The sequence below is a fragment of the Clupea harengus genome, chromosome 14 (assembly GCF_900700415.2).
Source record: "Clupea harengus chromosome 14, Ch_v2.0.2, whole genome shotgun sequence".
In the NCBI taxonomy this organism is placed as follows: domain Eukaryota; kingdom Metazoa; phylum Chordata; class Actinopteri; order Clupeiformes; family Clupeidae; genus Clupea; species Clupea harengus.
Genome location: NC_045165.1, coordinates 13301942 through 13327904, shown reverse-complemented (window position 1 = coordinate 13327904; position 25963 = coordinate 13301942). Strand labels below are relative to the sequence as shown.

Genomic DNA, 25963 nt, shown 5'->3' with positions numbered 1-25963 from the left:
AGAATACTAAATTAAGTTTAGCAGATGGACATGTCAAATTATGTGTGTATTATAGAAGTAGACCTTACATGTGCTAAGGGAAGATTTCGGTTTATCAATTCGTATATGTGGAAAACTGTTTATTACTATCACAGTAAATATTAAGTAATAAGCACATGATCACGACATTTTTGTGTCTAAAATCCAAGGGTGAAACCGGAAGAACCGAACCGACATTGGTCCACATTTGCCCTGAGGCAAACAGCCACGTAGATGTTTCCATCTCGATCTTATTCGACCCAATCAAGAGCGGTGAAAGCCAAAAACCCGCCTCTGATCAACTTGTCGTAGCAACGACTTTGAGAGGCAGTTATATACAGCGAATTACGAACCAGAGGTCCTTTCGCGGTTTGGGTAAAATAGCCAATGGTTTGAATGTGAGGTACATTTTCTTTCGACCATTGGCTGAGTTGCAGCCATATCAGTGCCACGATACAGTCCTGTCAGAGAATTTCCACTGGTCATGTCCAGACACGCCACTCGTCTCCCTTTCTCTCCCCGCCTACATGATTTGATTGACGTGCTAACATCCAGTAATATTCAGCGTTTGGTGGGCGGTTCGTATAGGCACGCTCAGTCGTGAATGACAACCGAGCTAAGCAATCGTCTACTGCTGAGTACACGAGCTGGTATGATTGACTTGATAAAGCAACTACCATCTTGCAGTACAGGGGACTGAGCACGTCTAACATTTTTTGCAACCAATACGTGTTTGGAAACGGGGTGGGTTCAGTGTTACCAAGGCTCATCCGACGTCAAGTATAAAGGGAATATCATGGTGCCCAAGTGGCCATGAATGTTTACGTTAAGGAAAGACAACGAAAAGACAAGGCTAGGTGACGAACTAAGCTCAAGAAACTATTTTTGGGCGCCGTTTTGTCACTTCTTCCAACTGTATTCACTTTATGGTTTGGTATGTGAATGCCTTTTTACTAATGAGACACTTTTACCAATGGAAAAGGGGTTTCAGTTAGGAAACGTGGGCATTTCTCTAGTGCTCCTGTTGTTGCTTCGAGCTTTGACTGGGACTTCTGCAACTCAAGCTTCCGTCGGGAAGGACACAGAAACGGCCCTGGACCAGACCGACGATGGAGTTACGGAGCGGGCCCTTGAAAGCGTCACCACCTCAGGTTATGGGGACGTGACTATTGAAGATGACGAGAATGGTGCGAATGTAGAAAGCGAGGAGACACCTGGGGACAGCGATGGAAGCTTCAACCACAAAAGGCATGTAGCTTGCAAGCTAACCTTTTTTTTTAACTTCGTCTGTGTCGATTGTTTGATTGTTGCTGTCACAGAAAACAGTTCACACCACATGACATTCTAGCTGTCAAAGTGCACTGACTCAATCTACTTTCAAAGTTCATGCCCGCTCGCTAGCAAGCAATTCGGTGATGGTAGTGTTCTGACATGTCCCTTATTGTTCCCGTCGCCCCTGATTCTCAGTCATTCGGCTTGCTCAAGAGAGTTATCGCCCGCCAGCTTCATATTCGAGCTAACCAACTAGCAACTAACATGAACGAGCTAACATTATCGAGATTGCGGCATCTGGAAAATGAACGTTAGTTACATCAAGGTCATATCCGTGACAATGAGCTAACTTGGCATGTTTGGAAGCAGCTCGCTATAAAGCATACGTCACCTGGTAAACACTGACAGAAGTTTTAACAGTATTAAAAGTATCTTAGTACTAAAGACATCTAAACTTGCATTTAATGAAAATAACCTTTTCTTTAAATTCTTAGCACTGGCTTGTTAACGTGAATGTGGTTTAGTTGTCTTGTGAGGTTTAGCCACTGTAATGGTACAGTGAGCGACCTTAACTTGCATTTACATTTGTAAAAGCATTGTTTAATTCCTTGATCTGGTTATTTAGCATATTTAGTTACATGGCGACCGTATAACTGTTAGTTCAGTCTTAAGGGCTGGGGCTGCAGTGCGAAAGGTAAACTTCCAGAAGCCTCTATCTGTAGTTCACTCTGAGCTGATAATATGTTCCATGAGATCAAGAGGCCAACTTTGTTTACACAGAACATTACTGCAGACCCAACTTTTTCACTGCGATTGAGCAATAACAACAATAAATTAAAATAATTGTACCACGTTTGAATGACAATTAGTATTATGTGGTACATGCGATGTCTTTATTGTGGTGACATTTCTTGCAGAAAGGTTGTCTTTCAGAAAGGTTGGGAGGATGATGACATGTCCGGTGGAATTTGCTATAGGTCTTTGGTAGGTGCTGCAGTGAAAGTTAACGGTGTAAATGTTAACTTCCTGCAACAGGAATCTCGCGGTAAATTCGCTGTAAATTTGTCAATCTAAAAAACAAATCATTATGCACAATGCACAATGTTTACCCTTATTTCAGTTAACCGAAAACCACATATTACATTTAATTTAATTAATTTCACTTGAATACACTACACACGACTCCTAAGATCCAAAGGACTAGTTGATTGACAACCGATTTCCTTTCATGACTTCGTCTCAAAGACCTAAAAGTATTACGCAACACATCCGGCAGGCACTTCAACTATGGTCTTCTTCAAGCAGCAAGTTGTGAGAGCAGGCAGGATTGCCGGTGGCCACACGCGGCCAAATAACTTGCGTGCGCGGCATTCATGGATATGGTTAGCAACAGGAGACGGAAGCAATCTACACGGACTTTCAAATTGTTTTAAAAAGCAGCTAACGAAGGCGACACAAAAAAAAACAGTTAATTACGACTGACGGAATAGACCAGATCACATGAAGAGTTAATTCCCCCCTTTTGCCTTATTAAGTGTCAGAGTAAACTTCGGGATCAGACAGAAATCGGATCAGGAGAGACAGCTGTGTCTGGGGCCCTGGTGAACCATCTTCATTAGTAAAAATCCGCACTGTTGTTGGTGAAGTCTCCAAAGCCAGCAGTGGCGGAGCGCTTGACAGGGCAGGGCTGCAGTGGACAGCTGGCAGCCCCACCCAGGCATGAATGTGGGCAGCGTGACAGATCTCTCCAGCCATGCCTGTCCAGTTCCGTCTCGGAGGCTTGGGCTGTGGAGATTTAGAACTTTGGAAAAGCTAATTGAATGAATTGGCGGGATGAGTAAGGAGAGATGTGTATAGAACAAGTGTCTGTTGTTTGTGGTGTGTTTTTGTGTGCAGAGACACATACAGGTGGATGTAATGGAGTTGCCTAGGTTAGTGTGGAAAAGGCAGTTAGGGACTAGGGTGGATTCACAGGGAGTTTTTTTTTTCTGTACAAGAGGTTAAGTGAACTTGAACACTCACACAGGTGAAGTGTTGTATTTCAGGAAACTGTTTGTGTCAAAACAACTCAACTTGCATTCCACTGCAACGGTATCCATTGACGTTCAGGACAAATCTGTGTTTAGTACATTTTTGTCTGCATTTTAATTTGACCAGAATTAACTTTGAATACTGAATATAACCGAATCTCTCTCTTTATCTCTATCTCTATCTCTCTCTCTATTTCTCTCTCTCTGTCTGTTGTTCAGTGTTGCACACATGTTGTTTGCCCAGTTTTCTCTGCAGTTTACTCGTTAATGTAGGCTAGAGACAAGGGATTGGCAGGATTATTTTATTAAGTCAGCCTTCCCTTCTTGTATTCTCTCTCTCTCTCTCTCTCTCACACTCTCACACACACACACACACACACATATACACATATACATATACACATATACACATACACACATACACACATACACACATGAACACTAGAGCTGCAACGATTAGTCGACGAAATCGACGACGTCGATTGTGAAAAATTGTCGACACGTCATTTTTTTTTTTGGCAGACGCTAGCAGAGCTACCGGTAATTTTCATTCGGCATTGCAATGCACTATAGGAAGTGCGAAATAGTGCATCTTTAACTAATAATAATTGACCATCATTGAGAAAAATTGAACATAATCTGCAAATAGCCTAGCATACAAATCATGCACCGTTTTCTTTGCCCTCCGTTCTCGTACCTTCATGTGCTGCATATCAGAAATGGCCGACAGAAAAGCGAATTATTCTGAGACTGCTCATGTTACCATGGAAACAATAAACAAAGCTAGCTTTAGTAGCTGCTGCATATGAGATATGGCTAACAGAAAAGTTGTAATTTTTCTCAATGATGGTCAATTATTAGTAGTTAAAGAAGCACTATTCCAGTATTTCAAAGAGAATGAGCTGTGGGAGCACAAGAACAGTGAGTGTCTAGCAGAAATTACCATAGACATATATGATATATCTATAACTTATAGTAAGGTTTAACTAAGCTTACATATTGGAAAACAGAACGTCTCATGGAGGATGCTTTCTAACGCTATTTTAGTTATGTTAAGTGCAATGTAGTAAATCAGTGAATTATCAGAGTAGCCTGTATTTTCGTTTGTTCTGAATAGTTAACCTCCTCCACTTAGCATTCTTCAAACAAAAGATTGTGGGAAAAAAATATATTTCATAAGTTGAATTTGAATGTCACTTGCAGCCCAGTTATTCTTGCGTTATTTTGCACTTGCAGAGGCTTGATTGCTAATTTGAGTTACTTTTAAAACTTTATTTGCACTTTCTCTTTACTTTTAAATGCATATTTGCACTTTAATTTGTATTACTATTTAATTTATGTATTATGATGATTACATTTGTTACTCCAACATTTTGAGTCGTTATTTTAATTTGCTATGGGAAATAATCATTAGATTAGTCGATTAATCGAAAAAATAGTCGATAGATTAATCGATTACCAAAATAATCGTTAGTTGCAGCCCTAATGAACACACAGACACAGACAGCAACACTCGCACACACCCTATCTCGGTTACACACACACCCTATCTCGCTCACACACACAGACAGGGTAACACTTACCAAATAACCTACTTTGAAGGTGATGTCAACACACCTATAGTGAAATGAGGCTAGTGCTTCCCTGAGCGCCAGGGATGCCAGAATGACCGATTACAGGTGTCAAAACTGTGCATGAGGAACCTTAATGGGGTGTGAGCGTGTGTGTGTGTGTGTGTGTGTGTGTGTGTGTGTGTGTGTGTGTGTGTGTGTGTGTGTGTGTGTGTGTGTGTGTGTGTGTGTGTGTGTGTGTGTGTGTGTGTGTGTGTGTGTGTGTGTGTGTGTGTGTGTGTGTGGTGTGTGTGAGAGGGAGAGAGGGGGAAAGAGCAAAAGCAGGAGGAAGAGGAAAGGGAAGAAGGAGTTTTTAGTTTAATGAGCTCTGAAAGTGAGTGTGTGCCTGAGAGAGAGGGAGTGAAACACAGGCTATATGTGTGTTTAAAACTCTGGGTATATGTCTAAGTGTGTAATCTGTCTGTACGCTGTGCGCGGAGACCAAAGCCCTTCTCTGTATTTGTCTCCATCTCCCTGGAGCCTGTCATACCTCGGCTTTCATTCCTGTAGTTTATATCTCTGTCTCCCTGTGATATGAGGGAATGAAAAAAACGGAAATACATCTGTTGGCTAACAGTTTTGCCAGATCTGTAACACACACACACACTAAAACACTCCATGCACATGATCTATAGCCACATCATGCTGTCTAGCTGTCAGCACGTTTTCTCTCCTTTCTCTTTTGCTCTCTTGTTGCTGTTGCGCTCTCTCTCTTGCTCTCTGTCACTCTCTCTCCCTCTCTCCTGCTCTCCTTTTCACATACACACACACACACACTCTCTCTCTGTCTCTGTCTCTGTCTCGCTCTCTCGCCCTCGTATGTTTACGCTCCCCTGCAGTGCCCTGAAGTGGCAGCCTCTTGAATACTGCATGGCAGGGAGAAGATCCCTCTCTCACTCCCCCCCCCCCTCCCCATCCTCCATGCTCTACCCTCCAACCCCACCCTCCATCCTCCTCGTCTGGAGCACCACAACAGCATTGAAGCTCCACGGCAACACCAGCAAGTCCTCAAACGAACCCCCCCCCCCCCCCCCCCCCAAAAACAGGAGACCTTCTCAGTCTGAAGGCCACAGCCACACCGCTCACCATCAGTCCAGCTCCCGACAACGCACTCTAACTCATTCTGAACACGTCCCACTCCCCACAGCCACTTAACACCACCATTTCAACTCAAACAAACCGTGGCACCCCCCCGTTTGCCCACAGAGAGCTGTTCATTCATTCATTCATTCATTCATTCATTCATTCCTTCAGTCAGAGTCGGCGCTGGCGATGCTGCGGGCTCTACTCGGGGTCTGTGCCCAGCTGGAGGCCGCGGTTAGAGCGTGGGCAACGTGGCGCAGTGCAGCGCTCGTCCGTCTGATCTGATCCGAGCGCCCAGAGGGTGAGTTAGACTAAGCCGGGACTCCACGGGCCACGGAGTTCACTCGGGGAAGTGGTGATCGCAGATTAAATGTTGAGCTCTTAATGAAGGCGTTTGATCAGTGCAAAGGGTCGTGCAGAATTCTGGTGCTGAGGATTTTAGTGTTTTACTTTTTTTTCAGCAGATGTTTAGTGAGGTTTACAAACAAAATGCTCATATAGCATCCCGTGTTGAAACAAAGGGTTAGGCTTGGATTTGTGTCCCTCATTGTTTCAATTTTGTTTTACTAGCCGTGATGGTCATGTGGTAAAAACATAGTGAGGCAGTTCAGAGACGATGTGTTATGACATAACAAGAGACTGTTACGTTGTTGTAATTAAACGATGGAATAAGGGGTTGATCATTTATTGGCCAGTAATGAAGACAATGAGGATGACACTGTTTTGATATAATGATAATGATGGTTTATTATAGATTTTAGATATGATTCCAACATATGAAAAGGTGTCTAACTTCGCTATGCAGTAAGCCTGTGGGAAGTGGGTCATTGTGTGTGTTTGTGTTTGTCTGAGTATGACTGTGATGTTTGGCTCTGTGTGAATGTGTACACAGATAGCTGTTGAGCTGCTGGTACCTTGGCCATTGCCGCTGGTTTGTGATGTGTCCACATTAGGTCAGCGGTGTGTTACCCGTCCATCTTCAACTCAACTGTGTGTTTGTGTGTGTGTGTGTGTTAAACACAGCAGCACTGTGCCTCCGTGTCACTGCAGGAGCGAGACCAGCAGCTGCCTTCACACCTGGTACCCTGGCAAATGCACACACAACACACACACACACACACACACACACACAGTGGTCACATTTCTGGAATTGGGCTCCATTTGTATAATAGTTTAAAGGTTTAAAACGGCGGGGTTAAGAGCCAGTGGCCCCTCCACTTAATGTTGCAGTTTTACTATCTCACACACACACACACACACACACAGAGAGACACACGCGCGCACACACACTCTCTCTCACACTCACACCCACACACAAACAAACCCTGAGTGTAATCAAAGCCGTGAACTCCCCAGCTCTATCTCTATATGTGTCTGCGCTCACCCCCAGGCCTTCCTCATGATACGGAACAGACTTTCTGGGGGGAAGAAGTCCCCACGGGAACCCTCTCTGTGATGCACAGCCCTTGCAGTGCTGGCCAATGAGAAGCCACGCCTGGGTAGCCCACAGAGACTGGGCTGAAAACAATAGCAGTGTTGGAGGAAGTGCCCTGTTTTGGGCTGTGGACTCCTCTGCATCATTAAGACGGCATTGAGCTCAAACCTCTCGTCAGTGGACAGTGTCAAGCCTGACCTAAGGACATAAGAGTGTAAATAAACAAACAAACAGGCAACGCACACACAAACAAGACATGGAACCTATACACCAAGGAACATAAACAAGGAACCCCCCTTCCCACTTAGTCATACAGTACGGGTGGCAAAGGCAGATCTCTAATTGGTAGCTGGTGGCAGCATTCTTCGCCATTTGATCAGCAGATGACTTCAAGAGGAACGAACCTCAGGAGACCACAGGGCCAAAACACGGAAGCCCAGTAGAAACGCAGCGAGAGAGTCTCCATCTGAGCAAGAAACAACCTCTAGAGAAAGCAAGACGAGGGTAGAAAGACAATGGACAATGGAACAACACAAGAGCTATAATACGGCTAATCCCTCTGCTAGCGTTATTGTGAATAGGATACTGTACTTCATTGGAATAGTACTTATATGCTAATGGTGCTGTGGACATCATATTGATGTGGTGAAATGACAGTTCTCAGTCCAGACTCTTTGTCTGACGATCTCAGTCTTTTTATTGCTGTGTGTGTGTGTGTGTGTGTGTGTGTGTGTGTGTGTGTGTGCGCCCCTGTTCGGATTCAGGAGTGCAGATATTTGAGAAGCAGTGCCCTTGTCAGTAACCCTTCTAAAGTGTTTTCTCTCTTTGAAGCCCATACTCCCCACCACCACAGTGCAAAGATTGAGACACTCACCTATTAACTTCAGTTTAACTTTTATTACAAAAAAACAGATGCCAGGCCAGCTGTTGCATAGCTTTTCTTCAAAATAAATTTCATCACTCGGCTAAACTTAAATACGTTATCAGTTAAACATTTTTTAATAATTGTTTGTTTAAATTTTGTTTAAACATTTTGACTTCTTACTGGGTAATCAATCCAAACAATCTTCATGTTAGGCGCATGTTCAATGTATTAATAATTAGGCTAGCTGTCCTATAACATAAATAGCCTAATTGGTAGGCCCTGACCATATCATATAAGTAGTAAGTAGGCTATAAACCCGTCACCAAATAGGTTAGTTATAGGCTGTAACTATGTTGTAAGAGCACAACATGTTGGTTGTTTAGGTTTTTTGTTCTATTTTTTCACCCGCCACCTGAACTCCCGTTGTTGTAGTCCCGTGCCCTGCGTGGCGTGCCATACAGTTACGGAACCACTGCTGTACAGGAACTGTGTTCTGCCAAACCAAAAAAACTTCCCAAGGTCTAAACGGCTTGATAAGCGTCGACCACACGCTGCTTTGTCAGACAAACCTCTGAAACCTTCTGGAACAATCTCTCCCGTCCCGTGTGTCCTTGACACTTCAAATGCCCAATTGCAGCCAGTCCACTGATTTGCTAGGTGTTTGGCAGCTTCGTGTTCCAGTATCAGCTATGACTTTTTAGCCTACAGTTCCACCACTCCTCTTTTCAGTCTTCCCCAGAATGTTTACAAGCGGAGACATGAGCCGATTACAGCCATGGAGGTGGCGGTATTTGTCAAGGTCCAACACTGTCACCTAATCACCATAGTAAGTCTTCACCCAGTTACTGTGGCACAACAACTGTAAGCTCTAACTCCGGTAGCTCTCCAGGCTGGCTTGCCAACTAGCGGGAGAAGAGCCTCCTAGCTCATTCACCCCCTGTATCTGCCAGACAGTGGGAGCCGTGATGATGGCTTCTGAAGTCTACTCCAGAACCTGTCAGCTGTCAGAAACATAGCTGCAGCCTGGAAGGCTCAGTTTTACAATACTGTGTCTTTGTGTTTTTGTGTGTGTGAGTAAGGAAGAGAGTGTGAGGGAGAGAGAAAGAGAGGGAGAGTGAGGGAGGAAGGAAGGAAGGGAGAGAGACAGTGGGACAGAGAGGGAGGGAGAGAGAGGGAGAGGGAGGGAGGGAGGGAGGGAGGGAGGGAGAGAGGGAGAGAGAGAGAGAGAGAGAGAGAGAGAGAGAGAGAGAGAGAGAGAGAGAGAGAGAGAGAGAGAGAGAGAGAGAGAGAGAGAGAGAGAGAGAGAGAGAGAGAGAGAGAGAGAGAGAGAGAGAGGTGGGGGGTATAGGGAGGGGGATGGAGATAGGACATCAGAGATGTTTTCTATTCTGTAGCCTTGAATTTCATTTGTAGGTGTGGTAACTAGTTTTGACCACTTGGCAGGTTTATTTATGGCATGTCTCAGTTTGTGTGTGTGTGTGTGTGTGTGTGTCTGTGTCTGTCTGATGGAAGTCCAGTAACGGCCCCTCCATCCCTCTACTGCAGTGGTATTCAGTCTGACGTGATGCAAGGGAGCTGCCAGGTGGTGAGAAATTAGTCATTTAAAAATTTAAAATATTAGATAAAATGTTCACTACCTGTAACTTCCTCTTTTTTTTTTACAAATATTAAATATTTTATATTTAATAAAATATAAATACCATGAACATGCTTTTGAGGAAAAACCAAGGGATGATGTAGTCTTGGTTTGCTCCACATATAGCCTTGGCTAACAACAAAATACTGCACACCCCACAGTCAGCTAGCTTTGTTATTGCGAGGAAGTAAATTCCAGTGGCATGTTAATAAATTAGAAAAACATTGAAGTCAAGCAGTGCAAAACAAAAAGGACTGTGCTTGTAGAGTGCTTGTGGGTAGATAAGTATATTGGGTAGATTAACGTTTGTTATTGTCACAGATATAACTGCTTTGAGAAAAGGGGGGCAGGCATAGAATTGGAGGGATTGTGTAATGTAACGCATAAGAAGAGGACTTGTCAGTTGTATGGGACGCTCTGCTTGATAAGTTTGAATACTTGTGCTGTGCTGTATTCTCCTCTTCTGTATCAGAGCAGCCAGTCTCTACCACTGCTACTCTGTGGCGTATTTCAGTCAGGCATGCTGTTTGTTTGTTTGTTTGTTTGTTTATTTACTCTTGTGTTTGTTTACCCCTATGCCCTTCTGGAAAGGAGGGACAGCTTTACTTGTGTTGTGTCAGTCAGACTGAGTCTGTGAGTGTGTGTGTGTGTGTGTGTGTGTGTGTGTGTGTGTGTGTGTGTGTGTGTGTGTGTGTGTGTGTGTGTGTGTGTGTGTGTGTGTGTGTGTGTGTTTTCCACTTGGAAAGTAGACTCGACGCTTGTAGACGCAAGGCTCTTGCGCTTGGTGCCCTCCCTGCCCCACCAGTTGCCAGCGGTAACGCCCCTCGCAGCAGGAGCCCTCCCTGCCTCCCTGTTCCCCACTGCTTAGCAACAGCCAATCACACGCCCCCGGCCTGGCAACTTGTTGGCCAATTAAATATTGGGAGAGGGAGAGTGCTCAGAATTTGAGTTTGCGTAGCGAGCGAGAGCAAGAGAGACAGGGGGATAGAGAGCTAGAGTAAAAGAGAGGGATGAAGGGAGGGAGGGAACTAGTGAGAGTGTAAAAAGAGGAGTGTTGGGCTACAGGGTGATGGAGTTCATACTTTTGTTTTGAGATTTTTTTTATTCCATAGTTCTGTAACCGGGGAGAGTTTTTGTGTGTTTTATAAATAGCCTCACTTAGCAACTCACAGTGATGGCTCCATCTCTCTGTTTAGACACCTATCACACAAGCCCTCCTCTCCAAGTGGATTGTTGTCACAACATTTGGAGATCAGTTTAGCCGACACTTTAATGCTGATCTGACTGAACTTGGGGAAAGTCCGCGCAGGAAACTCATACAGAGTCGTCATCATTTAAGTACAATAACTTTTACAACACTGATGTAAATAAGGAAGTCACTCATTAAGAACACTTCTTTTTAAAAGAAAAAAAAAACAACAGTTTAGTGTTCTCTTTTTCTGGCTTTGTCAAGGCTAAGTAGCCACTTGTAGAGCAGTTAGTAGTTAGCGCTCAGAGTGTAGCGGTGTCTTTGCTGGATGTCTTCATTAATGGTGACTTGGAAGGGCTCTGAATGGGCTCCCAAAGGGTTCGCAGGAGTTTCTCTCCTCTTTTTCACTTCTCTCTTTATCTGTTCATTATTTAATTTCTCTCTCTCTCTCCTGTGGTGGGGCCACACCCTACTGCACTGCAGTACTGGCTGGAGAGAGAGAGGAGAGAAAGAAGGTGGGGCAAGGAGGAAGAGGGAGAGAAGAAACAAGGGAGAGAAAGAGAGGGAGAGGAAGAGGAAGATCAGAGTGCGGTAGGCACAAGGACCCAGTTGCCCAGTTGCTCTTCTGTTGGCTCCTCACTGCTTAGCAACAACAAATCAGCCAGCCAGATCATGGTTGGTGCTCAGCCAATGGGTGAGCTGGCCCAGAGCGCGTCTGAGATTTGATTTTTCGAGAGGCGAGCAGAAGCGAGGATGGCGCGGACGAGTGTGGAGGAGAGAGAAGGAGAGGAGCGGAGCGGGAGTTTATTTTGGGGTATTTGAGTTAAGCCATCCCCCAACACACAAACAATAAAACCCATTAACGTTCTGCCTGTGACTATTTAGCCTGCGTACCCCATTTTTTTGATCCTTTAAAACTGATGTTATGCCCGTCGCGAGTGAAGAGTTCACAGCTAGTAAGTAAACTAGTGTAGACTACTCTCAAGCAGGAGATGGCTTTGATGGCTTTCAGTGGATGTTGCGGTAACTAAATGATATTGGACTTAAAGGAATTTTGTCTGTGTGTATATGTATGTGGTGTGTGTGTCTGTGTGTGTGTGGATGCGCATAGTTGCTGTGTGCTTGAAATGAGTTATGGCAGGGCTGCCCCACCCTAGTGTTGAGTGTGCGTGTGTGTGTGTGTGTGTGTGTGTGTGTGTGTGTGTGTGTGTGTGTGTGTTTGCATGTGATGCGACAGCATTCTCTCCTGTCATTAGGATAAAACCACTGCTGTGAGGGCTCTCCAAGGGAAGTTCGATTATCTGTCGTAGCCTTGCACCACTGCGACACACACACACACACACACTGACCATCTTCACACTGTATCGTGCAGCATTCAAACACAAGTTTTTGTACAAACCTTAAGACCCAGACTGTGTGCGTGTTGGGGCCAATTTAAAAACTTAGCATCTTGCCCATTGTAACAGTTATTGTTGATACAGCAGAGGTAAATATGCTTTGGACATAACTAATAAATGTGTGTGTGAGTGTTCGCTTGTCTGCAGGTGAGTGTGTGTGTGTTTGCGTCTCTGCGTCTTTTCCTTGGGTGTGTCTCTCCCAGCTCATCCTCTCCACGTGCTCCCCATGCTCCCATATTTTCCTTACGCGAGTCAGTGTGTGTGTGTGTGTGTGTGTGTGTGTGTGTGAGAGAGAGAGAGGGAGAGCTTCCCCTCACTGCTCCATGGTTACAGCCGGCAGCCTCCTCTCACTGGTTGCTTTTTCTCTGTGACGTTGCCCCCAATTGGCTCTGTGGCTGCAGGACTGGCTTTTGATTGGCCAGGAGGGATGAGGAAGCACTGTCTGATTGGCCGACGCTCCTCAGCTACACTGTTGTTGAAGGAGGTGCTCTGGTCCTTTTTCAATGAAGTGTGTTTACAGTGAGTGCAAGTTTTAGAGTGAGAGGGAGAGAGAGAAGGATTAAGATAAGGGGAAAAGTGCTCTGAATGAGCAGCTGGGAGGTGTGGGAGTGGGACAGAGTCTATGTTCTTTGCTCTTTTGTGTGTGTGTGTGTGTGTGTGTGTGTGTGTGTGTGTGTGTGTGTGGCGCGCAGTAACTGCTATTATCTCAGTTCTGTTTTGACAGTTTGATTATGTTCAGAGGCCAGAACAGCCAAACATCATCAGATCTTGCGTTGTGTGTTTTTCTGCAGGGTGTGTGTGTGTGCATGTCTATGTTTTTGAAGTTGTGCACCCGTGTGTGTGTTTTTGCACTTTGCTCTGTCCAACACCTTAATTCATGTCAACATCTCCACTGGGCACTGTTTCAAGGGCTCAGGTCGTCTCCACCTGTCAAAGCAGATTAGCATGGTCTACACACACACACACACACACACACAGGTATGTCCTGTCAGAGCGTATAAGTGTGAAGGACATGCACATTAAACACACTGCAGCACTTCAGGCTGACCTCTCCTTAGAGAGCTGCAGTGCTGGAGGGACACTGGAGTGGTGACCAGTCTGTTTACCAGGTGGGAGTGAGGAGTGGTTTTTGTTTACAACGATTTATTGGTTGTTGGTTTCACACACACACACACACACACATACAAACATACACACACACAAGCACACACGTATTTATCCTCTTGTTATGAAATACCTCTGACACACTTCGATCATGTGCAGAAAATCACATCTTGTTCGCTTCGCTCTTATTCATTCTTATGCATTCTTCTTCTCTCCCACTCTCTCTCTCCTCTGTGTATCTCTCTCTCTCTCTCTCCTTCACTCAACAGTATGGGTGAAGGGGCGTGGCCTACTTTGCTTCCCGCTCCTCGTGTTACCCCCACTGCTTAGCAACAACCAATCAGCCAAATATTTTTGGACAAAGTGCTCAGCCAATCGCACGAATGGAGCACTGGAGCTAGGCTGTCTGTGTTGCTATTGGAGGATGGAAGAAAAACATCTTGAGGTGTGATTGTGTATGAGAGACATTGTGTGTGTGTGTGTGTGTGTGTGTAAGGGGGAGAAAGGGATGTAGTGTACACACACTCACATGGAAGGAGTTGTAGAGTTTCGAGGAACAAACATGATTTTAAATTCTGACTTCATCAGCTATTAATATTCTTGTGTTGTGTCTGAAGTTTTGTCTGCTTCTGGTCTTTTTTGGGGGGGTGAAGCTGGGTACTCCGTCTCTGTCTCTCCTCTCCCGGCTGTGCCTCTCCCTCTGTTATACCTCCCTCTCTCATCCCTTCTTACTCTCTTCTTCTTTTTTTTAATCTCTCTTACTTCTTTCTTTCTCTGTCTCTGTCCCTCTCCCTCTGGGTCTCTTTCCCTGGTTCTAGGTGCGTGTAGTTGTAGGATGTGCTGTACATCATAGATCATGCTGTGAGTAAACCTGCTCCAGCCTATTGATTGAGGATGGGAGTGTTGATGTTAATCAGTCGGGCAGTTTTACCTGCACATTCACTACTGAGTTAGGAGGCGTTGTCTTGCTCTCACGAAAGCTTTATGAAAACATATCCATGCACCACAGGTGCGTGTGTGTGTGTGTGTGTGTGTGTGTGTGTGTGTGTGTGTGTGTGTGTGTGTGTGTGTGTGTGTGTGTGTGTGTGTGTGTGTGTGTGTGTGTGTTAAAGAGAAAGATTTATGTGTTTGCGTGTAAGAATGGCTCTTCATCAGCCTCCCTCTGCGAAGATTAATGTAAATGTCCAGCCACCCCTGCTGCAGAGCACCTGTACGAGTGTGTGTGTGTGTGTGTGTGTGTGTGTGTTGGTACACATCTGAATCGGTGGCAACCAGAAGTTTCAACCAATCGTACACCTCTTCTCGCCCGTGGCCCAATTAGAATTCAGGCGTTCACAACCAGCCAATCACAGTGGTGTAAAAGTTTAGTTTAGCAGAGTTGTAATGTTTAACCGCCAGGTGAACCCTTTCACCGACTCCTGTGTAAAAGATCAAACTGCATATCGTAACCCGCCAGCCCTTAAATGCTGCATGCTGCACAAACTGCGTTCCCTACCCCACCAATCAGTGGAGAGTTTTGACATACACACAGCAAATCATGCTTCACCAATGGGACATTGCCGCTCATTCTGCACCTGTCTATCTTGTCAGGGTGAAAAACCTCAACAAACCCCATGAGTGAACGACACAGCTGTTTGTCACAACCTTCCAACATGCATATTCTATACACAAGCCAAGACTGCTGATGAGTGGAAAAAAATACTCAATAAATTCTATAATTTTTTTTTAAATGTATAAAGACTATTAGCTTCAGATGCCAGCGAAATGATCTGTTTGAAATCCTGTATTGCATAAACGGAATTTGTATCGCTAAACTCTTCGAGCGGATTCCTCCTGTCGGTGAATATGACAATGTTCTACTATCTCATCTGGAGTAAACTTGACTTTATTGTCATGTCATCACTGGTGACTAGATGCCTGTTGGATAAATCATCGTTTGAAATTTGGTGATTTAATTTTGCCACGAAGACAAAAACACCCATCGTAAATATTGCCCCCATCTGTCTATAGTGTTTAGGTGGATATCTACAGTATGGGCCATATTATGAACACCTGATTTGTGAATTGCACTCATCACCGCTGTTTAGCTATGCGTGTACAAGCTATGTTTAACAAGTGCTTAGACGTTGACCTGAAATGCACAAAACTAAACACCCTTTGTAAATATCGTCCCTGTGTTTGTACTCTGTTTGTCTGAATCTCGATGAGCGTGATCATAATAGCTATATTGTGTGTGTGTGTGTGTGTGTGTGTTGCAGGTCGCTGGTGATCATCAGTACTCTGGACGGCCGGATCTCCGCTCTGGATCCCCACAATCAGGGCCTGAAGCAGTGGGATCTGGATGTGGGCTCAGGCTGTCTGGTCTCCTCCAGCCTCAGCAAGCCAGAGGTATTAATACACACACACACACACACACACACACACAGACATGATCACTCTTGCTCACACTTACTCATGTTGAGAAGAGGAAGATCAGATGAGGAAATTGTGGTTCTATGGATGCTAACTGCATTAAATTCATTGTTGGAGCATTGTTGGTCTTCCCAACTCCGCAGAACCTCAGTCAGTTGGTGGGTGTAGATGGAAGCTGCATGTTGTGTATGGGTGTTAACTTATTCAAATATATTCTGTGTGGTTGTAAAATGAGCTTGACCCAGGGTCACTACCTGTGGAGACATAAATGAGTTGAGGTTTACTCTTTTCCGGTTAATAACAGGGACAGTAGAATTTCTTTTGTGCAAGACGGGCAGAAAAGTGAACACCAGGGACGCACAAACAGCACTGACAATTGAAGCAAAGCGGGAGATTGAGATGGAGGTTGCTGGCTGATGTGGGAAGGCAACTTCAATTTCCACAGTGTATTGTTGTGACTGCTATGAGACCGAACATGGTGTTGTTATTCTGAGTTCGAGCGCATTCATTACTTAGAGTTAACAATTCCCTTTGAAGATGCGATTGACAGGGCCTTTTAAAGGAAGAAGCTAAAGTATGCGGGAAATGGTAGTGGAAGAAAGGCAATGAGGTTGGTAAGCACACACCAACGTAGGTGTTAAAGGCTTTGGAGCTAAATTAACCACAACGCTTCTGTTGGATTGCAGTTTTTCACAACGGTCACTCGAGGGAGCTTTTAAAGGAGTTGTCTGAGGCTGCTGGAGAAGCGAGCCAGCGGTTATGGCTAAGACGCTCACAGACTACTTGGGGACGTGTGAATGAACCAGTGAAGAAGCCTGTTGTCACAAGATGTTTGAGTGTCGTGTTGACCACTGGTTGTAGTGGCAGTGTTCCGAGTTTGCCGTTATAAAGAGTGTACATAAACTCACTGTTGAGCCCTCTGGAGGCGTCGTGAGCCTAACTCAACAAAACACTGACGAAGGACGGTGCCCACTTGACAACCCCAGTGAAATGCTCACGAAGGCATCCTTGTTGTTGTTGTTGTTGTTGTTGTTAAGTATTGGCATGATGGTTGTGGTGCATCCTCTTGTTATAATATTGTTGTTGTAGGGTATGAGTTCTTGCATGTGGCAGTTAGAGGTTTGGCTGTGGTGGGAAGTCCCCAACCAATAGCACCAGAAATGTGACATCTTTTCATGTGTATAACTATATCTTGTCCTCCCACACACGCTCAATTTTAAACACACAAACATGAACTCTGGCAAAGCATAAAGCATTGCCCTGAGCAGTTTGTATCTAAGGCTTATGGTAACAAGTAGCACACACATACACAAACACACACATATACATATACACACACACATACACACACACACACACACACACACACACTCTTAAGTACTTAGATCACAGACTTACATCCTCCAGAGGTTGCGGAGTAGCCTGGAGGAAAAGAGTTTGGCAGCTTGTGAAGCACGCACCCATACACACAAGGACGCACGCGCACACGCACGCGCACACGCACGCACGCACGCACACGCACGCACACGCACGCACACGCACGCACACGCACACACACACAGTGGAAGGTTAGCCAAGGGCCTTGTTTTAAGTGTTTGGAAGGCTTGTTTGTGTGGCTATCAGCAGCTCCTGCTTTGTCAAACAGTCTACTTTTTCATTGTTCTCCTTTCTTCCGTCTCTCTCACTCTATCCCTCTTTCTTCTGTCTTTCCATCTACCTCCATCTGTCTCCTCTCTCTCCTTGCCTCTCACTCTCTCTTCACCCCTCTCTCCATCTGTCTGTCTCCATCCCTCGTTTTCCCTTTGGCATCACTTTCTCTCCATGCCTGTTGAACTTTCATCCCTTCTTCACTACCTCTCCATCTCCTTCCTTTTTCCCTCCCTCTCTCTCTCTCTCTTTCACACTATCTCTCTTCTTCCTGCTGTTTTGTGTATTGACTTTGAGGCAGTTTTCATTATCACTTGCTGTCTCTAATTTGTGAAATGTAGCGAAACGGACAATTTTGTGTGTGTGTAATTGTTTAGGACCGTGTGCTGTGTCAAGTTGGGATTGTATTTTGTGTGTGTGTGTGTGTGTGTGTGTGTGTGTGTGTGTGTGTGTGTGTGTGTGTGTGTGTGTGTGTGTTTATGACAGGTGCTGTGTGTGAAGTTTCGATCGTCTCTCTTAAACAGTGTTTACTGTGGTGGGTGTTTTTTTCCCTAATGTGATATAAATAGAAGTGTGTGTCGTGTGGCATACTATCTGTTTATGTATGTACACTTGTTTTGTTTGAGACCAGTTCAATTGGACCTGTATATGTGTGTGTGTGTGTGTGTGTGTGTTTAATGTTATTTACATGCATGGGTGAGATTCTGCTTATACAGTGTGTGTGTGTGTGTGTGTGTGTGTGTGTGTGTGTGATGGAGCACATGAGTTTGTTTGTGCTGAGCTGTGACCCTGCGTCTGGTTGCATCGTCGGTAACCTGAAATGCCTGGCTGGTGCAGGCGCCGAGTTGTCATTGGCTGCCCTGTTGCCCTCCTCCCCCCTCCACCCCGCTCGCCCCCCCGCAGCACTTAGCAACCGGCAGCCGTGATTGGCGGGTTCTGTCCCCCCAACGCAGTCTGCTCAGTGATTAGGGGCGTCTGCCCCCACACGATTGGCCGTCGCCACGGCACCAGCAGGGAGCCTCACCTATAGGAGGCCACCAAGGGTAAAATAGCAGTATGTGCAGAAAAGAAGGAGATGGAGAGAGCAAGATGAAAGAGGAGGAGAGAGAGAGAGAGAGAGAGAGAGAGAGGGGGAGGGAGGGAGGGAGAGGGGGAAAGAGAGAGAGAGAGGGAGGGATGGATGAAAGAAAGAGAAGAAAAGGAATGCCTCAGACTGTGTTGTGACTCATAGAGAGGGGGATGGATTTAGGATGAGGTAATGCCTTATGTGAAGGATGATGTCATCCCTACACACACGCACATACACGCACACACACACACATACACGCACACACACACACACATACACGCACACACACACACACACACACACACACACACACACGCACGCACGCTGCGCATCCTTTTATCTCTTGATTTAACAGCTTTGGATTGAGAGGTGATTAACTGTAAATACACAAGGGACTCTCTTCCACACTCAAACATACACACACATCTCAGCATTCTTACCCACTCAGAGTGCCTGTTAATGAGATCTATTGTGCGCCGGTTTATGTTCACGAAATGTAAAGAATGTCAGAAATGTTAATGGAATCTGCTGACTGGACATTTTTTTTTATGGTGCTTCATGTTATTGATCGTGCCGAACATTCATTACCATGCGACTGGTGTTTACATACACACACACACACACACACACACACACACACACACACACACATACAAAGACTATGAGGACAGAATGTCTAGAACAAAAAGTCATGGGTCTAAAGGGCGTTTGACATTACAGTGTTGTGTGTGTGTGTACACGCAGGCGCGTCTCTGTGTGTTTGTGTGTGTGTGTGCGTCTCTGTGGGTGTGCAGCAACAGACTTTAAAAGTGACCTTTGTTGTCAGACTGCCTCAGATCGTGGTGCCTATCCTACCTGTGTATTGATGGCAGAATGTCATATCCTACCTAGTTCACCTCTATACTCTCATGTGCGGTGTGTGTGTGTTTGTTTATATCTGCGTTCAACTGCTTGTATTTGCTTGTTTGTATGCAGCCACTCTGTGTGTGTGTGTGTGTGTGTGTGTGTGTGTGTGTGTGTGTGTATGGGTATGTGTGTGTATGGGTATGTGTGTGTGTGTGTATTGATGAGATGGTATCTGACGGGTGAATTGAAGCGCTGGGGTAACTGAGGACAAGGGGAGACTCCTGCCCCTCCCCCACTGCTCTCTGGGGGGTCCTCAGGGGGGGGTGGGGGGCATGTAGGCAAACCCCCATCACTTCATCATTAAATCTGGGAAAATCCATCTGGCACATTAGATTTTCTGTTTGTGTGTGTGTGTGTGTCTGTGTGTCAGTGTGATTTAAGTTGTGTTGCTGGTAAATAGTACATTTCTGTGCTGGTCTCTTTATTAACATTCACAACTGCTTGGGCAATATAGTATATAACATGATACATTTAGCATTCAGAACCCGGTGAATGCTTTGTTTGTGTGTATGATTTTTGACAGAGTTCAGGGGTTTGGTGTAAAAACTGTGTGTGTGTGTGTGTGTGTGTGTCCCTAATGTTGTCAGCCTGTACCTTCTAATCACTCATGCACTTTCTAATCACTCACCTCCCACCCCCCCTCACACATTTCCGTTGATTTGAAGGGGGTGAGAGTTTTTGACGGAGGTCAGAGTCTGGGGGGGGGGAGGGGGAGGATGAGGAAGGTCAGGGTCACATTCTGAGAGGATTTTGGAGGGGGGAGGGGGGGGAGGGGGGGGTAGAGTGACATGACACCTCCAGCAGGGGTCCTTCAGCAGACCTGGTGATGGGCAGGATTAACCCAGCCAAACACCCTGCTCAAGAGGACAAGGGTGACTCATGCGCACACGCACACACACACACACACACACACACACACACACACACACACACACACACACACACACACTTATGATGTTGATGGGCATGTGGTGTACAGACACACATTCTCTGTGCTCTCATCATCTCATGGTCGGTGGCAGATGAACTCATTCACCTTAGGCTCTTTTTTAGACACGCGCACACAAAGAGTCTAACCTCCTACTCTTTCGAGCATGACCCCCCCACCCCCCACCACCACTCACATGAGGAGATGACATCACCTCTTTATCCAGTAGCCAATCCCTGCTATCCTTTATTGACTCAGAGATTCTTGCATTCCCATTGGCTGAGGCCAGATTAGACAGGGCTGGATGTATATGATCTCATTCTGACTCCTGCCGTCTCAGGTGTGTGTTGAGCTGGACCAGTAAGCTCTCTGTGGATTGGGGGCAGGTACAAAGCCTGTGTGTGTGTGTGTGTGTGTGTGTGTGTGTGTGTTTGTTACGAGTTGCACAAGTACGTCATTTTAGGAGTAATCTCTTCCTGAAAAGTACTCGAGTACTCGGTGGGAGGAGTTGGGCTGGAGTTTAAAAGACTATGCAACTATGATGAGGTTTGATCTCAGCACATAGAGAAAAGCATAACATTAATTATATGATATGAATATAAACTCTTGGTTTTACCTCACGCAATGGTGACGTATGGATGATGCAGAGTTTCCAGCAATCTACAGTAGCCCAAGAAAGAAAATGTAGGCTAGTCAACAAAATGTTTTTTTTGTTTACATATAGCAGGCTGTTTGTTTGTAATTTGACATTTGAGCCTTCCTTGAGAAATCGTCCACAACTCACAATTGCTGCACATTTATTTTATCACAATGACTTCCAAAACAATGTATTTCGGCTCTCATCATCCTTCCTACTCCTAACAATGACCAATATTTAGAAATGGATCCATTTTCTGTTCTTAAACTAGCATCACATGATTAACAAGTACTCAATGTTAATGAAGAAACTCGAGTGTGGAGCTGCACGATTAATCAACTGTTCAAATACTCTGTGCAACCCTTAGTGCATGTATGTGTGTTTGTGGGAGAGACAGACAGTTATTGTGTGTGTTTTATCTTTTAATGACAGTTGTGCAACTTTGTGGAAAGAGAAATAGAATGTGAGTTGCTGTCTGTAGTTTTTCACTCACTCTCTTTCTGTCCGTCTCTCTCTCACACACACACGCACACACACATATACACACACACACACACACACACACTGTCCTCAGTGATTTGCTTAGAGCAGTGTTTTAGAGCTCATTGCTTCCTGAAAGCATCCAATTCACTTTAAGAGAGAAGCAGACAGTTACATCATTCTGTCCAGAGTGCCTTGCATCTGTGGCTCATGGCCAGCGGAGAAGAACTGGTGCTTCAGCACTTAATGATTTCTCCTGTGAACGCTACAATGTGCATATTCATTTAGGGATGTAACTTTGTCGACATTTAGTTTATTGATGTATACTCTTTTTGTTTAATACTCAACTGGACAAATGTATTGCCTAAGTGCAGAACGTTTTGTCTGCCGTAGTTTTTTTTTTAGTCAGATCAGTCCAAAATGTCAGGATCGGTTGCCTCTTACTCAGAATCAAACCACGATTTAAAAATACCACGATATCTAAAAATGGCTGCATTTTGGTTAGTTCTTCCTGTGACGATAATACAGTAGAGTTTTGGCAAAGTGAAGGCCTAACGAGCCCTCCCCCCCCCCTGTCTAGGTGTCTGGTAATAAGGTGATCATCCCGTCTCTGGATGGGGCGCTGTTCCAGTGGAACCGTGACCGGGAGAGTATGGAGGCCGTGCCCTTCAGCGTGGAGTCTCTGCTCGACTCGTCCTACCGCTTCGGCGACGACACCGTGCTGGTGGGGAGCAAGGCACTCACCACCTACGGCCTGGGAGCCTACACTGGAAAGGTAGGAGGCCACCGGCGCCAACACTGGGGCTAATGCTACTCTAATATGTAGCCAGACCGCTGGGAAAAAGGGTGCTAGTCCAGCGGCAGGTCAGCGGTTGAATCTCTGCTCTTCTCTCTCCTCAGCTGCAGTACATCTGCTCAACGGTGGGCTGCAGTCGCTGGGATGGAGAAGAGGCGGAGCCTGAGGACGTGCTCCTCCTCCAGAGGACCCAGAAGACGGTCAGAGCGGTCCGGCCTCGGAGCGGCCTCGAGAAGTACGTGTGGCTGAGAAAAACGAGACCTTGAAATGAGATGTCATTTTGAATCATCGTGATATGGGAACAGTCTCCCTTTGCGGCCCACTTACACTCTTTCCTCCCCTCTTCCCCTCCCCCGCCTCAGATGGAACTTCAGTGTGGGAACCTTTGAGCTGATGTTCCTGCCTGACTCTCAGTCGGGTCTCAACTTCCTGGAGGCGGAGCCACATGTCGGGGACACACTGAGGAACAAGCCAGTGCTGATCGACGAGGCCGATGCTCACACACACACTCACTCGGACGCGCTGGACCTGGTCATCAAGGTGTCCGTGCCCGGATGGAAGGTCATGGCCTTTAGCAACAAGCTTGGGGGTCAGCTGATCTGGGAGCACCAGGTAATGACCTGACGACCTTTAACCTAAGGCAGTGGTTCTTAACCTGGGTTCGATCGAACCCCAGGGGTTCGTTGAGTCACTCTCAGGGGTTCGGCAGGGGTCAAGACACACACAGTATAGCCCGGTTCACACTAGCAATGTTGGGTCGTTTTTATATATACCTATGTTTTAAAGAAATCATATTTTATTTTTCCAATTACGAAGGGTTCGGTAAATGCACTGATGAAGCTCGCAGGGTTCAGTACCTCAAAAAAGGTTAAGAACCACTGTCCTAAGGTCACTTAACACTAACATAGAAACTGTAGACTGACTGTAAAGTCAGTCACCATTTTGAGTGAAAAGATGTTTCCCAAATGTGTTGTTGAGCAAGCAGTGTGAGAGAGAGTGATCAAAATGATCTCCATCATTTAACGTATGTTAACGTATTTAACTATCATTTTCGTAGTTGTTCAACAGTGCTTTGGGGGAAACGCACTCCTGTTAAGTCTGATGTGTTAAGGATTGTTGCATATTGATGACGTTGTGACTTTTGCCCCTCCCCTGTAGTTCTGCACACCGATTGCTGCCGCCTGGTTGGTTGGCGGGGGGAAGGTGACGCCCATCAGCCTGTTTGATGACACGGCCTACACCACGCAGAGTGAGGAGAACAGAGAGGAGGATGATGATGACATCATGGAGAAGGCTCGCGAAGCCACTGAGAACAGCGTCTACCTAGGTACAAACTCACTCTCACACACACAAGCACACACACACACACACCTGTCTGGAATTCATCACTTCCACACGCATCATTTGATCCAGTGTATAACACTGACTTACATATCCAGAAATTAGTGTTTGTTGTCTGTCTTTCAGTTAAAATGCATTAAAACACCTGTTGTTGAAAGTCACCTCATAACTCTGTGGCACTTATAATACTGAATAAATAAATGTGTGTGTGTGTGTAGGTATGTACCAGGGCCAGTTGTATCTGCAGTCCTCAGTGAGGATCACAGAGAAGTTTCCCTCTAATTCCAAAGCTTTGGACCAGGGTGACCCCCAGCCTCTGCCTACAGTCCGATGGAAACCCCTCATACGTGTGTACCCACATTCATTGATTCAGAGAACATTCACATACACACATACATATCATAAGTGCACCTTTTTGGCACTTTTCAATGTGTGTTTGACGCTTTTTTAAATCTTTTTTTTTAATCTCTTTCTCTCTCTTTCTCTCACAGACTCCCCCTCTCGTACACCTGTGCTTGTACGCTCAGAGGAGTTTGAAAAGTGTCTGAACAATGACCGGTTTTCCTATGAGGAAAACAGCAATGGAGCCCTGTCAGTGCTGCAGTACCCCTATGGTAAGAACCACACTACCCATAATGCCTTGTAGCAATACACTCTGGAAATGCAGCAGTGTGAGAACCATGTCAACTAACTACATTTTTTGTAGTATATTTTGTTGCATATGAATCAAATGAACCAGAGAGGGGGAAAGTAATTCATTTTAAATAAATATGGTTCTCCCTTTGTAATTTCTTCTCTTGCGACTCTTTTACTAAAACACATGCATATGTTTTAAAAGTTAATTAAAAGTTGAAAACAATTTTAATAGAGCTCTCTGTTTCTCTCTCTCTCTCTCTCCAGACAATGGTTATTACCCGTACAGCGCGCGGTACCGTGAGCGGAGAGAGGTGTCTGTGAGGGTACTGTCTGGAGGGGGTCAAGGGGGGTCGGGCAGGAGGAAGGACCCTGTGCTGCTGCTGCCCTGGTGGAAAGAGATCGTGGGCACCATCGTCTTCTGCATCACCGCCACCACATACATCGTCCGCAAGTTTTTCCACCCGCCCACCACAGAGGCCAGGGTAAGAATAAAATCATACACACACACATACACACATACACACACACACATACATGCACATGCTCTCCCAATCATACTCCAAAGACAAATAGCTTCATGTAGTTAAGATTCTACACACAGATGCCTTGCATGTGTACACAGTGAATTCTACAATAGACCTGCATCTCTCTCTGTCTGGAATCACTTCTGGATGAACACACTTGTAGGCAGGCTAACATCTCTCTCTTCCATCTCTCTCTCTCTCTCTCTCTCTCTCCCTCTTTGTAGCAGAGGAAGGAATCAGAGACTCAGTGTCAAACTGACAGCAAGTTTGATCTCGAGGATCCAGAACCCAAAGAGGTGGTTGTCACGGAAACACGCCCAAGTGAATATGTATCCAGGTAACCAGAACTCCCATTGTAGTTGCCGTTAGAGCTGTAGATACAGCCCTTACATACTTGTGTATTTACAAAAAATAAATAGTAGTGAATGACGATAGTTAACTCTTCATTGTGACGCACATCCAACATAGACAGCACATGTGCACGCAAACTCACACACCCATTTCTGTAAGCTCACACTTGGACATACACAAACTTTGGATGGAATTTGTTACGTCGTAATCAAAGTTAATGGAATTTGTATTGAAGAACCAAAAAAAATCTTTACAGTATTGATTGGGCTGGATACACGCTGTCTAAAGAGATTCACTGTTGTTTTATTGATGTCCAAGAACTTTAGAGTGAGAGAGAGAAGGTGTGTGTGTGTGTGAGAGAGAGAGAGAGAGAGCCAGAAAGACCTGAGTGTGACATATTCATGTAATGGAACAGCTGCATTCCGTAGCCCACTTTCTCACAATGTAGCACATACATCTGTTCAGGGTATCCACACACACACACATACACACACTTGTACTGAGGAACGCTCTATAAATTCTGGGCAATGTTCCAGAGGTAATATGAACCCTTCGCTGGGAATAGTGGAGAAAAGCAAACATGTTACACACACACAC

General features: G+C 45.3%; 1 protein-coding gene across 2 annotated transcripts in view; it reads left to right on the top strand.

The window, feature by feature from the left end:
- Positions 1 to 672: 672 nt before the first annotated feature.
- Positions 673 to 25963, top strand: part of eif2ak3 (eukaryotic translation initiation factor 2-alpha kinase 3) — a 33831-nt gene continuing 8540 nt past the window's right edge. Inside the window, exons 1-10 of one of the 2 annotated variants that reach the window (XM_012838233.3) lie at positions 673 to 1266; positions 15898 to 16027; positions 22299 to 22493; positions 22619 to 22749; positions 22877 to 23126; positions 23673 to 23841; positions 24074 to 24202; positions 24347 to 24469; positions 24756 to 24973; positions 25240 to 25352. In XM_012838233.3, the coding sequence (XP_012693687.1) occupies positions 836 to 1266; positions 15898 to 16027; positions 22299 to 22493; positions 22619 to 22749; positions 22877 to 23126; positions 23673 to 23841; positions 24074 to 24202; positions 24347 to 24469; positions 24756 to 24973; positions 25240 to 25352 (1889 nt within the window). In that variant the 5' untranslated portion in view covers positions 673 to 835. Of the gene's footprint in view, positions 1267 to 6187; positions 6315 to 15897; positions 16028 to 22298; positions 22494 to 22618; positions 22750 to 22876; positions 23127 to 23672; positions 23842 to 24073; positions 24203 to 24346; positions 24470 to 24755; positions 24974 to 25239; positions 25353 to 25963 lie in introns of those variants that run through there. The other variant, XM_031580526.2, reaches the window with a different exon arrangement.